General features: G+C 48.8%; 1 protein-coding gene across 1 annotated transcript in view; it reads right to left on the reverse strand.

Annotated features, from left to right (window-relative positions):
* The window catches only part of LOC139267190 (dihydropyrimidinase-related protein 5-like), a 139,527-nt gene that overhangs the window by 66,809 nt on the left and 57,929 nt on the right, over nt 1-14,789 (reverse strand). The window contains exon 2 of the mRNA XM_070885121.1: nt 1,088-1,246. Within this exon, the coding sequence (XP_070741222.1) occupies nt 1,088-1,246 (159 nt within the window). The remainder of the gene's footprint in view (nt 1-1,087; nt 1,247-14,789) is intronic.

Here is a 14,789-nt window from a genome sequence, read left to right on the forward strand (position 1 = left end):
TACATCACACAGCTTTCACCTAGGGGTACGACTTTGTCAAAATATTGAAGCACATTGGTCAAGCAGGATTTTCCCTTCAGATGCCACATTGGCTACTGTTAGAAGAGACACAAGATATTGGGTCTATTTCCACTTGAATAGAGAAAGTGAAGAGGAAATTTCATCAAATTTTTAAAAATGCCAAATGATTTTGTAGTCAATAGGAAAATACTATTTTCTTTGATTGGAGAGCGATTGGAAAGGAGCCATCAAATTAAAATTGCTAACAAGAGAACAAGATGGGTGTCAGTTGGGATCAAGAAATGCTTCATCATAGGAAGTGGTTCAGGAAGAGACTACTCCATCTTTTAAAGGAAAACTGGATAGATATTTCAAACAGAGGAGATACAAGAATACGGGGAGATCACAGGGCAGTGACATTATTTTTGGATTGCTATAATAGAGCTAGCATTGACACGCTAGGCTGAAAGTCTCATTCTGTGCTGTAAATTTATACGGTTATCATGTAGGTAGCCCTGAAGTTTACGCCTGATATTGATTCCATTACTTTGTCATTATTGGCCAGTCATTGCTCGACTCCGGTGTGTCATCTTTTTTGAAAATGGGCAGCATGCTAATCTGCTTCCAATCTAGCAGGACTTCCGTGTCTGACTAACTTTTGATATCTGTCAGCACCTCCCACCTCTTGCGTCTCTTAGTAACTGGCCGGAAGACAGTCTTTATTGGGTTTTGAAGTCAACCTGAGGGCTTGCAAATAAGTAAGGATACGCGTACAGAAGTGGCTTGAGATGCTGAACCTGAAATAAACATCTGAAGTAAAAACAGTTACCAAGCCAAGATGTGAGCTGCCTCTTGTGACTTCTCAGAACTCTAAACTTCTTAGGCATTCGTAGTTTACATTTAATTCATTGAAATTCCTTATTACTCTTATCTCTCATTGAATTAAGTCTGCCGCGTTAATCTGATCTCGTACTCTGTAGTATACCTTAAGCATTAGCTTTGCTCTTCTCAAATTGAAAATCAACTTAACAACTGGCAAAAAACATCTGAAAAACTATACTATACAGACAGTAAAATACACCCTTACCTGTGGTCCCCACCAAGTCACACCAACATGCAGACAGTAGTCACAGCAGACTTTGGGATCTGCTCGATTTCTACATTTTTGATAAGCATCCATAAGAGAAATCTCTTTATCTGGCAATACGTAGCCAATTATCATTGTTGTTCCTCCAACCAGAGCAGCCTGTAGAAGAAGAGAGAAACTTTCAATATTCTCAATAATTTAATCATGGTCTTATTTGGGAAAATAAAACCAATATACTTTATGCATTTAAGGCAAACATTTTGACATTTAAAATAAATGCATAGTCTAAATAGGAAATCCATATATTTAATAACCATAAAATTTGAATAATTATTAATGGAGATTCCTGAAGTTAGTTTCCCACTTGTTGGGCCCAAGTTTCCACACGCGCCTAGAACGGCGCAGTCCCGACCTGGACGCCCGTTTTTCGCGCCACAAAGTGCGCCTAAAAAAATCCTCTGTATTCTCCACCTCCCTGCAGGTCCTCTGGCCCTCGGCGCAGCGCAGCACGAGCTGTGGGGGGGCGGAGCCAGGTCACTGTGCTGAAAACAGTGCCGGGACCTCTGCACATGCACGCTACAGTGGGCACGCAAGTGCAGTAGCTCCAGGCGCCCGAAACTGTGTGGGAGGGGCCCGAAGCACGCAGCCCCTAGCCCTGGCCGAATGGCCTCACTGGGGCTGCGTGGATAAGGCTCCTCCCACCCGACCCGACCCCCGCGCTCCCCCCCGCTCGGCGACCCGACTTCCGCCTCCCACCCCCTACCTCCGTGACTCTTCCCCCACCCCCCGACTCTTTCCCCCCAACCCCTCCTGGACCTCCGCGACATCCCCCCGCCGAGACCCAATGCCACCTACCTGTAAATCCAGCCCGAAGTCTTGGGCCTGGCCGTTCAGCCTCCTTCTCTCCTTTCCTTCCCTCCCTCCCCTCCTCTCTCCTTCCCTCCCCCCTCCCCTTCTCTCCCCTCCCTTCTCCTCCCCCCCCTTCTCCTCCCTACCCCCACTACCCCCCTCCCCCCTCCATTCCTTCCCCCCCACCCTCCCTTAATCTCCCTTCCCCCCCCCCCCCCCCCGACTCCCCCACCTCCACTCACCCTACCCTACCCCTCCCCTCCCCCCCCCCCACCCTCGCATCTTAAGATGGGCGCTCACGCTGTCTGCATATCAGTATGTAATTCGCCACAGGCCAGGCAGAGAACTGCGCTGATGCTCTGTCAGCTACCATTGCCCACCAGCGGGGTGGAAATGGCACAGTCTGCAGCCTTGCTCTTGGTGATGGATGCATTTGAAAACAAAGTCACCCGTTATGGCCCGCTAGATCAGGACCTGGACCAGCCAGGATCCTTTACTGTCCCTTGTAAAAAAAAAACTGTGTCCTCCATGGGAGCTGGTCCAGCGGTGATGCATGAAGAGATCAAGCCGTTCCAGCAGCGCAAAGACGAAATGTCCATACAGGCGGACTGTCTTTTGTGGGGTAATCGCGTGGTTTTGCCTAAGAAAGGCAGTTCTCTACGTTCATACGCAACCAATACAGTACCAACCCAGGCATAGTAATGATGAAAGCTATAGCCAGATCTCATGTGTGGTGGCCCGGGATCGACTCAGATTTGGAGTCTTGCGGCACCAATGCAACACTTGCTCTCAACTGAGAAATGCAACCAAGGAGGGACAGCTAAGTTTGTGATCAAGGCCCTTCAAACCGTGGTCTAGGATCCACGTTGACTTCGCTGGCCCTTTTCTAGGCAAAATTTTTTTGGCTGTTGTGAGTGCTTATTCAAAATGGATTGAGTGTGCAATAATGTCTGTAAGCACGTCCACTGCCCCCATCGAAAGCCCATGAGCTATGTTTGCCACGCATGGCCTGCCTGGTGTCCTGGTCAGCGACAATGGGCCGTGCTTCACCAGCGCTGAATTCAACGAATTCATGACCTGCAATGGGATCAAGCACGTCACATCTGCCTCGTTCAAGCCCGCATCTAAAGACCAAGCAGAATGGGCAGTCCACACCACCAAGCAAAGCTTGAAACGCGTGTCGGAAGGCTCCCTGCAGACCCACCTGTCCAGAGTCCTGCTCTCCATGATCATGTCGAGGACAGGCGGCATCAACAAAGCATGTACCATGATCGCGCAAATTTGTCACGCGATATTTAAGTCAATTACCCTGAATTTGTACTGAACTATGGACATGGTCCCAAGTGGCTTGCTGGCACTGTCGTAGCCAAAGAAGGGAGTAGGGTGTTTGAGGTCAAACTTGCAAATGGACTAACTTGCAGAAAGCATTTGGACCAAACCAAACTGCGATTCACAGACAGCCACGAGCAATCTGAAGAGGACACCACCAACTTCAACCCTCCGATACACAGACAAGTGGCAACCGACATCACGGTTGATCGCGAAGCTGAACTCATCATCCCCAACAGCCCAGTAAGGCCAGCTGCACAGTAGTCCAGCGAAGGCCCAACCAACTCACCTGCATCTGTGTTTGTACTGAGATGATCGACTTGGGAGCGGAAAGCCCCAGATCGTCTCACCCTGTAAATAAGTGTACTATTGACTTTGGAGGGGGAGTGAGGTTATGTATGCAACATCTTGTAACCAGCATTCTACCACCACGAGAGGGCGCATCTATTGGGAGTCCCAAGGGATCCCAGCATCCCTTAGGAGCACTGCATGTAAGCAGGCCTCCTATGCTGTGCCAGCACTCTGGAGTCAGAATAAAGAGACTAAGGTCACACTTACTCAAGTCTACAGTACTCAAGTCACATTGCTTTATTTGAAACGTAACACCACTGGCCCTGCTTTATCATTTTTAAGAGAAGCCTTAAAGCAAATTGCTGTGTGCGTGTATAATCTGGATGTCGAATAACAACACAGAGAGATTGGGCACGATGAACACTAACGCCAATTAACAGCACTGAAATCTGCTCTTATTGGGCCCAAGTTTCGGCCTCAGTTGCTCCTGATTTTTTGGAGCAACTGGTGTAGAACGGAGTATCTTAGAAATTCAAATTCTCGGCATTTAGTTTGCTCCAGTTCTAGTCAGTTAGAACAGTTTCACTTTGGAACAGAATTTTTTTTTCAAAAGGGGGCATGTCCGGCTACTTACGCCTGTTTTCAAAGTTTCGGCAATGAAAACTTACTCCAAACTAACTTAGAATGGAGTAAGTGAAGATTTTTGTACGCTCGAAAAAACTTTGTCGACACTTTAGAAAAATCAGGCGTAGGTTACAAATCAGGCGTAGGGAATGGGGGGAGGGGGGTTTAAAGGGAAGTTTACAAACATTAAACACTTCAGTTTTACAAATAAAGAGCCATCATCAATAATAAATGATAAAAACATCAATAAATCAATCAAAAAAAATTAATAAGAAATAATTTTTAAAAAAAATCAATAAAAAACATTTTCTACTTACCGACTGCAGCACCGGGAGCCCTCCAACAGCGTGCTGGGATGCCCCCCCGCCCAGTGTGTCTCTGTCAGTGTCTCTATCTCTCTGTCTGTCTGTGTGTGTCTCTCACTCTCTGTCTGTCAGTGTCTGTGTTTCTGACAGCGAGGGGTGGAGGGGAGGGGGGAGGATGGGAGGAGAGGTGGTGGAGTGGGGAGGAGGGGTGGTGGAGTGGGGAGGAGGGCGTGGGCGGTGACAAGTGAGGGAGGGGAGGGGAGGTGAGAAGGGAGGGAGGGGAGGGGGGGGGTGAGAAGGAAGGGAGGGGAGGGGGGGGGGGGTGAGAAGGAAGGGAGGGAGGGGAGGGGGGGTTGAGAAAGGAGGGAGGAGGGGGGGGGGGGAAGAGAAGGGAGGGAGGGAGGAGGGGGGTGAGAGAGGGAGGGAGGGAAGAGAAGGGAGGGAGGGGAAGGGGGAGAGAAAGGGGGAAGAGAGAGAGGGAGAGAGGGAGGGAGGGAGGCAGAGGCAGAGAGAGAGAGAGAGAGAGAGAGAGAGAGAGAGAGAGAGAGAGAGAGAGAGAGAGAGAGAGAGAGAGAGAGAGAGAAAGAAAGAAAGAAAGTAGAGGGAGGCTGAACGGGCCGGGGGGGGAAAGAGAGGAGATCGGTCGGGAGCGGAGGTCGGGTCGGGGGGCGGGAGCGGGAGTCAAGTTGGATCGGGACCAGTCCGGAGGAAGCAGGAGCTGGGCGTGGGAGGAGCCTTATGCACGCAGCCCCAGTGAGGCTATTCGGCCAGGGCTAGGGTCTGCATGCTTCGGGCCCCTCCCACACAGTCTTGGGGGCCTGGAGCTACTGCACTTGCGCGCCCACTGTAGCACGCATGTGCAGAGGTCCCGGCACTGTTTTCAGTGCAGGGACCTAGCTCCACCCCCTGCAGCTTGTGCTGCGCCGCGCCGAGGGCCAGAGAATCTGGAAGATGTTTTCAGACGCACTTTGTGGCGCGAAAAACGGGCGTCCAGGTCGGGGCAGCACCGTTCTAGGCACGGCCCGAAACTTGGGCCCATTAATTCTAAGTAAATTCTGGCCCAAAAGAAATCAAGTTATCCAGTAATTCAAATTAAGCAACTAAACTAAAGCACAACTTTGTGTGCTTGAAAGAAAAATAACAAGCAAATTAACATAATTTGAATTTTGCAACTTCGATATAAAAGACCGTAGTGGGCTTCAATCTGTGTGTTTTTGAACATACATTGGTCACAATATTGCAACTGAGGCCTAACCAGTAATTTCTGAAGGTTTAGAATAACTTCCTTAGTTTTTTTGGGCTCAAGTTTCGGCCTGAATTGCTCCTATATTTTTGGAGCAACTAGTTCAGAATGGAGCGTCTTAGAAATTGCAATTCTCAGCATTTAGTTTGCTCTAGTTCTAGTGAGTTAGAACAGTTCCATTTTAGAACAGAATTTTTTTTTCAAAAGGGGGCGTGTCCAGCCACTTATGCCCGTTTTGCAAGTTTAGGCAGTGAAAACTTATTCCAAACTAACTTAGAATGGAGTAAGTGTAGATTTTTCTACGCTCAGAAAAACCTTGCCTACACTTATAAATCAGGCGCAGGGCACGAGAGATGGGGGGGGGGGGGTTTACAAAAATTAAATACTTCACTTTTACAAATAAAGAGCGATCATCAATAATAAATGATAAATAACTCAATAAATCAAACAAAAAAATAAAATAAAAAATTAAATTTCTACTCACCGACTGCCCTCTAACAGCGTGCTGGGATGGCTTCACCCCCCGCCAGTGTCTCTCTCTCTCGGGGGGGGGGGGGGGGGGGGGAAAGAGACGTAATGGGGGGGGGGGGGGGGGGAAAGAGACGAGGGGGGGGAAAGAGACGAGGGGGGGGGAAAGAGACGAGGGGGGGGGGAAGAGACGAGGGGGGGGGAAAGAGACGAGGGGGGGGAAAGAGACGAGGGGGGGGAAAGAGACGAGGGGGGGGAAAGAGACGAGGGGGGGGAAAGAGACGAGGGGGGGGAAAGAGACGAGGGGGGGGAAAGAGACGAGGGGGGGGAAAGAGACGAGGGGGGGGAAAGAGACGAGGGGGGGGAAAGAGACGAGGGGGGGGAAAGAGACGAGGGGGGGGAAAGAGACGAGGGGGGGGGAAAGAGACGAGGGGGGGGGAAAGAGACGAGGGGGGGGGAAAGAGACGAGGGGGGGGGAAAGAGACGAGGGGGGGGGAAAGAGACGAGGGGGGGGGAAAGAGACGAGGGGGGGGGAAAGAGACGAGGGGGGGGGAAAGAGACGAGGGGGGGGGAAAGAGACGAGGGGGGGGGAAAGAGACGAGGGGGGGGGAAAGAGACGAGGGGGGGGAAAGAGACGAGGGGGGGGAAAGAGACGAGGGGGGGGAAAGAGACGAGGGGGGGGAAAGAGACGAGGGGGGGGAAAGAGACGAGGGGGGGGAAAGAGACGAGGGGGGGGAAAGAGACGAGGGGGGGGAAAGAGACGAGGGGGGGGGGGGGGAAAGAGACGAGGGGGGGGGGGGGAAAGAGACGAGGGGGGGGGGGAAAGAGACGAGGGGGGGGGGAAGAGACGAGGGGGGGGGGAAGAGACGAGGGGGGGGGGGAAAGAGACGAGAGGAAGGAAGACGAGACGGGAGGGTGGCGGAACGGGTCCTGCCGCTGCCACCGCCAGGCTCCCAGGATGACTTTGGGCAGGGCATACCCCCAGCAACAGGCCGGGCGGGCGAGCCCTGCTGCCGCCAATGATGCCGGACTCCCAGGAGGGCTTCACACGTGCGCAGCTGCCGACACTGTTTTTGGCGCAGGGCTGCAGCTCCGCCCCCACAAACTGGAAATGGGCCTACACATATCGGAGAATCGCGAGGTAAGTATTCGGTGCAATTTTTGGTCTCCAAATTTGGCGGGCCTCTCCAGCGAGGGTCCGAAACTTGAGCCCTCTATTCCTATACCTCTATTTGTAAAGCCCAGAATCCCGTAAACCTTTTTTTTTTTAAAAACAGCCTCGTGTCTTGGCACTTTCAAAGATTAGTGCAAGTGAATCCCAAGATCTCTCTGTTCCTGTACACCCTTTAAAATTGTATCATTTGTTTTTTCTCTGCATTAAATTTCATCTGCATTGTTTCTTCCCATTTCACCAGTCGATGTTCTCCTGAAATCTGTTACTATCCTAGAAACATGGAAAATAAGTGCAGGAGTAGGCCATTCGGCTCCTCAAGCCTGCACCACTCATTCAATGAGTTCACGGCTGAACATGCAACTTCAGTACCCCATTCCTGCTTTCTCGCCATACCCCTTGATCCCCCTAGTAGTAAGGACTACATCTAACTCCTTTTTGAATATATTTAGTGAATTGGCCTCAACAACTTTCTGAGGTAGACAATTCCACAGGTTCACCACTCTCTGGGTGAAGAAGTTTCTCCTCATCTCGGTCCTAAATGGCTTACCCCTTATCCTTAGACTGTGACCCCTGGTTCTGGACTTCCCCAACATTGGGAACACTCTTCCTGCATCTAACCTATCGAAACCCGTCAGAATTTTAAACGTTTCTATGAGATCCCCTCTCATTCTTCTGATGTGTGAATACAAGCCCAGTTGATCCAGTCTTTCTTGATAGGTCAGTCCCGCCATCCCGGGAATCAGTCTGGTGAACCTTTGCTGCACTCCCTCAATAGCAAGAATATCCTTCCTCAAGTTAGGAGATCAAAACTGCACACAATACTCCAGGTGTGGCCTCACCAAGGCCCTGTACAACTGTAGTAACACCTCCCTGCCCCTGTACTCAAATCCCCTCGCTATGAAGGCCAACATGCCATTTGCTTTCTTAACCGCCTGCTGTACCTGCATGCCAACCTTCAATCACTGATGTACCATGACACCCAGGTCTCGTTGCACCTCCCCTTTTCCGAATCTGTCACCATTCAGATAATAGTCTGTCTCTCTGTTTTTACCACCAAAGTGGATAACCTCACATTTATCCACATTATACTTCATCTGCCATGCATTTGCCCACTCACCTAACCTATCCAAGTCACCCTGCAGCCTCATAGCATCCTCCTCGCAGCTCACACTGCCACCCAACTTTGTGTCATCCGCAAATTTGGAGATACTACATTTAATCCCCTCGTCTAAATCATTAACGTACAATGTCAACAGCTGGGGCCCCAGCACAGAACCCCACTAGTCACTGCCTGCCATTCTGAAAAGTACCCATTTGCTCCTACTCTTTGCTTCCTGTCTGCCAACCAGTTCTCAATCCACATCAGCACACGACCCCCAATCCCATGTGCTTTAACTTTGCACATTAATCTCGTGTGGGACCTTGTCGAAAGCCTTTTGAAAGTCTAAATACACCACATCAACTGGTTCTCCCTTGTCCACTCTACTGGAAACATTCTCAAAAAATTCCAGAAGATTTGTCAAGCATGATTTCCCTTTCACAAATCCATGCTGACTTGGACCTATCATGTCACCTCTTTCCAAATGCACTGCTATGACATCCTTAATAATTGATTCCATCATCTTACGCACTACCGATATCAGGCTGACCGGTCTATAATTCCCTGTTTTCTCTCTCCCTCCTTTTTTTAAAAAGTGGGGTTACATTGGCTACCCTCCACTCCATAGGAACTGATCCAGAGTCTATGGAATGTTGGAAAATGACTGTTAATGCATCCGCTATTTCCAAGGACACCTCCTTAAGTACTCTGAGATGCAGTCAGTCAGGCCCTGGGGATTTATCGGCCTTCAATCCCATCAATTTCCCCAACACAATTTCCCGACTAATAAGGATTTCCCTCAGTTCCTCCTTCTTACTAGACCCTCTGACCCCTTTTATATCCGGAAGGTTGTTTGTGTCCTCCTTTCTGAATACCGAACCAAAGTACTTGTTCAATTGGTCCGCCATTTCTTTGTTCCCCGTTATGACTTCCCCTGATTCTGACTGCAGGGGACCTACGTTTGTCTTTACTAACCTTTTTCTCTTTACATATCTATAGAAGCTTTTGCAGTCCGCCTTAATGTTCCCTGCAAGCTTCCTCTCGTACTCTATTTTCCCTGCCCTTCCCTACAAAGGCCCAGTGGCAGTTGGTGAGCGAGCAGTGCAGGGAGGAGCAGCGTCAGCAGCAGTCCGGGGTCAGCGGCCTACAAAGGCCCAGCGGCAGTCAGTGAGCGAGCAGTGCGGGGAGGAGGGACAAGAAATCAAAAAGTGACGTCACAGCCAAGCTGGTAAGTGGTTGGCTGATCGGCTGGTGAGTATATCTCTTTGATTTTGTGTTCTAATAGATAAGAGGATAAATTACTAAATAGCTGTTTAGTGTGTGTAGTGGGAGTCAGTGTTTTTGCTGGGTAATTTAAGGGTATCTAGTGGGATGGCAGGGCAGCTCGTTCAAATGGAATGCAACACCTGTGCCATGTGGGAATTCCTGGATGCTTCCCGCAACAGGGATGACCACATGTGCAGGAAGTGTCTCCAACTCCTCCAACTCGAGCGCCGAGTCTCGGAGCTTGAGCGAGGACTGGAGGCACTGAGGAGCATCAGAGAGGTACGTGGATAGCATGTTTCAGGCGTTGGTCACCCCACAGATTAAAAGGGCACAGGAGGATAGGGAATGGGTGACCGACCGTCGCACACAAGAGTATGGCGAGGCAGGTAGTGCAGGAGTCCCCGGAGGTTATCCCGCTCTCCAACCGGTACTCTATTCTGACTACTGGCGAGGACAGTGATGCCTCTGGGAAGTGCAGCCAGGATCAAGTCCACAGCACCGTGGGTGGCTCAGCTGCACGGGGGGGGGGGAGGAAGAAGACGGGAAGGGTTATAGTGATAGGAGATTCAATAGTTAGGGGAGCAGACAGGCGCTTCTGCGGCAGCAAAAGTGACATCAGGATGGTGTGTTACCTCCCTGGTGCAAGGGTCAATGATGTCAATGAGCGACTGCAGGGCATTCTGGGGAGGGAAGGGGAACAGCCAGTGGTTGTGGTTCACATTGGTACCAACGACATAGGGAGAAAGAGGAGTGAGGTCCTGAAAGCTGAGTTTAAGGAGCTAGGAGTAAGATTGAAAGCCAGGACCTCAAACGTGGTAATCTCGGGATTACTGCCAGTGCCATGTACTAGTGACAGTAGAAATAGAAAGGCTAGTCAAATAAATACGTAGCTGGGGTATTGGTGTAGGAGGGAGGGCTTTAGTTTCCTGAACAATGGGGACCGCTTCTGGGGTAGGTGGGACATGTACAAGTCGGACAGGTTACACCTCAACAGAGACGGGACCAATGTGCTTGCGGGTGGTTTTGATAGTGCAGTTGGGAGGGCTTTAAACTAGCTTGGCAGGAGGATACGAACCCAGGAGAGGGCTCTGAGCTAGTTAGAGTGGGTGAGAGCTCAGATGAACAGAACTCCAAGAAAGAATGCAAAAAGCAGGAGGCAACAGAGCAGAGTAGCACTAGGGTAAGTGTAAACCACAACGTGATAGGAAGGGACAATATGTATGAATATAAAGGGGCTGCAGGAGGGGTCAAAACTAAAAATCATGGTTTAAAAACTAGTATTAAAACACTTTACCTAAACGCACGCAGCATTCGAAACAAAGTAAATGAGTTGACAGCACAAATCATTACATATGGGTATGATTTGGTGGCCATTACTGAAACGTGGTTGCAGGGTGACTAAGACTCGGAATTAAACATACAGGGGTATCTGACAATTCGGAAAGATAGACAAGAAGGGAAAGGAGGTGGGGTAGCTCTGTTAATAAAGGATGATATCAAGGCAGTTGTGGGAGACGATTTCTAATGAAAAAAATGTTGAATCATTGTGGGTGGAGATTAGAGATAGTAAGGGGAAAAAAGTCACTGGTGGGCGTAGTTTATAGGCCCTCAAATAATAACTTCACGGTGGGGCGGACAATAATCAAGGGAATAGAAACATAGAAAATAGGTGCAGGAGTAGGCCATTCGGCCCTTCTAGCCTGCACCGCCATTCAATGAGTTCATGGCTGAACATGCAACTTCAGTACCACATTCCTGCTTTCTCACCATACCCCTTGATCCCCCTAGTCGTAAGGATTTCATCCAACTCCTTTTTGAAATATATTTAGTGAATTGGCCTCAACAACTTTCTGTGGTAGAGAATTCCTCAGGTTCACCACTCTCTGGGTGAAGAAGTTTCTCCTCGTCTCGGTCCTAAATGGCTTACCCCTTATTCTTAGATTGTGTCCCCTGGTTCTGGACTTCCCCAACATTGGGAACATTCTTCCTGCATCTAACCTGTCGAACCCCGTCAGAATTTTAAACGTTTCTATGAGGTCCCCTCTCAATCTTCTGAATTCCAGTGAATACAAGCCCAGTTGATCCAGTCTTTCTTGATAGGTCAGTCCCGCCATCTGGGGAATCAGTCTGGTGAACCTTTGCTGCACTCCCTCAATAGCAAGAATGTCCTTCCTCAGGTTAGGAGACCAAAACTGTACACAATACTCCAGGTGTGGCCTCACCAAGGCCCTGTACAACTGTAGCAACACCTCCCTGCCCCTGTAATCAAATCCCCTCGCTATGAAGGCCAACATGCCATTTGCTTTCTTAACCGCCTGCTGTACCTGCATGCCAACTTTCAATGACTGATGTACCATGACACCCAGGTCTCGTTGCACCTCCCTTTTTCCTAATCTGTCACCATTCAGATAATCGTCTGTCTCTCTGTTTTTACCACCAAAGTGAATAACCTCACATTTATCCACATTATACTTCATCTGCCATGCATTTGCCCACTCACCTAACCTATCCAAGTCGCTCTGCAGCCTCACAGCATCAACCTCGCAGCTCACACTGCCACCCAACTTAGTGTCATCAGCAAATTTGGAGATACTACATTTAATCCCCTCGTCTAAATCATTAATGTACAGTGTAAACAGCTGGGGCCCCAGCACAGAACCTTGCGGTACCCCACTAGTCACTGCCTGCCATTCTGAAAAGTCCCCATTTACTCCTACTCTTGGCTTCCTGTCTAACAACCAGTTCTCAATCCATGTCAGCACACTATCCCCAATCCCATGTGCTTTAACTTTGCACATTAATCTCTTGTGTGGGACCTTGTCGAAAGCCTTCTGAAAGTCCAAATTTACCACATCAACTGGTTCTCCCTTGTCCACTCTACTGGAAACATCCTCAAAAAATTCCAGAAGATTTGTCAAGCATGATTTCCCTTTCACAAATCCATGCTGACTTGGACCTATCATGTCACCTCTTTCCAAATGCACTGCTATGACATCCTTAATAATTGGTTCCATCATTTTACCCACTACCGATGTCAGGCTGACCGGTCTATAATTCCCTGTTTTCTCTCTCCCTCCTTTTTTAAAAAGTGTGGTGACATTGGCTACCCTCCACTCGATAGGAACTGATCCAGAGTCAATGGAATGTTGGAAAATGACTGTCAATGCATCCGCTATTTCCAAGGCCACCTCCTTAAATACTCTGGGATGCAGTCCATCAGGCCCTGGGGATTTATCGGCCTTCAATCCCATCAATTTCCCCAACACAATTTCCCGACTAATAAGGATTTCCCTCAGTTCCTCCTCCTTACTAGACCCTCTGACCCCTTTTATATCCGGAAGGTTGTTTGTGTCCTCCTCAGTGAATACCGAACCAAAGTACTTGTTCAATTGGTCCGCCATTTCTTTGTTCCCCGTTATGACTTCCCCTGATTCTGACTGCAGGGGACCTACGTTTGTCTTTACCAACCTTTTTCTCTTTACATATCTATAGAAACTTTTGCAATCCGTCTTAATGTTCCCTGCAAGCTTCTTCTCATACTCCATTTTCCCTGCCCTAATCAAACCTTTTGTCCTCCTCTGCTGAGTTCTAAATTTCTCCCAGTCCCCGGGTTCGCTGCTATTTCTGGCCAATTTGTATGCCACTTCCTTGGCTTTAATACTATCCCAGATTTCCCTTGATAGCCACGGTTGAGCCACCTTCCCTTTTTTATTTTTACGCCAGACAGGAATGTACAATTGTTGTAGTTCACCCATGCGGTCTCGAAATGTCTGCCATTGCCCATCCACAGTCAACCCCTTAAGTATCATTCGCCAATCTATCCTAGCCAATTCACGCCTCATACCTTTAAAGTTACCCTTCTTTAAGTTCTGGACCATGGTCTCTGAATTAACTGTTTCATTCTCCATCCTAATACAGAATTCCACCATATTATGGTCACTCTTTCCCAAGGGGCCTCGCACAACGAGATTGCTAATTAATCCTCTCTCATTACACAACACCCAGTCTAAGATGGCTTCCCCCCTAGTTGGTTCCTCGACATATTGGTCTAGAAAACCATCCCTTATGCACTCCAGGAAATCCTCCTCCACCGTATTGCTTTCAGTTTGATTCGCCCAATCTATGTGCATATTAAAGTCACCCATTATAACTGCTGCACCTTTATTGCACGCACCCCTAATTTCATGTTTGATGCCCTCCCCAACATCACTACTACTGTTTGGAGGTCTGTGCACAACTCCCACTAACGTTTTTTGCCCTTTGGTGTTCTGCAGCTTGACCCATATAGATTCCACATCATCCAAGCTAATGTCCTTCCTAACTATTGCCTTAATATCCTCCTTAACCGGCAACGCTACCCCACCTCCTTTTCCTTTTATTCTATCCTTCCTGAATGTTGAATACCCCTGGATGTTGAGTTCCCAGCCCTGATCATCCTGGAGCCACGTCTCTGTAATCCCAATCACATCATATTTGTTAACATCTATTTGCACAGTTAATTCATCCACTTTATTACGGATACTCCTTGCATTAAGACACAAAGCCTTCAGGCTTGTTTTTTTAACACCCTTTCTCCTTTTAGAATTTTGCTGCACAGTGGCCCTTTTTGTTCTTTGCCTTGGGTTTCTCTGCCCTCCACTTTTCCTCATCTCCTTTCTGTCTTTTGCTTTTGTCTCCTTTTTGTTTCCCTCTGTCTCCCTGCATTGGTTCCCATCCCCCTGCCATATTAGATTAACTCCTCCCCAACAGCACTAGCAAACACTCCCTCTTGGACATTGGTTCCAGTCCTGCCCAGGTGCAGACCGTACGCTTTGTACTGGTCCCACCTCCCCCAGAACTGGTTCCAATGCCCCAGGAATTTGAATCCCTCCCTGCTGCACCACTGCTCAAGCCACGTATTCATCTGCGCTATCCTGTGATTCCTACTCTGACTAGCACGTGGCACTGGTAGCAATCCCGAGATTACTACTTTTGAGGTCCTACTTTTTAAATTTAGCTCCTAGCTCCTTAAATTCGTTTCGTAGGACCTCATCCCTTTTTTTTTAAACCTATGT

This window comes from Pristiophorus japonicus, chromosome 7, assembly GCF_044704955.1.
Source record: "Pristiophorus japonicus isolate sPriJap1 chromosome 7, sPriJap1.hap1, whole genome shotgun sequence".
NCBI lineage: Eukaryota > Metazoa > Chordata > Chondrichthyes > Pristiophoridae > Pristiophorus > Pristiophorus japonicus.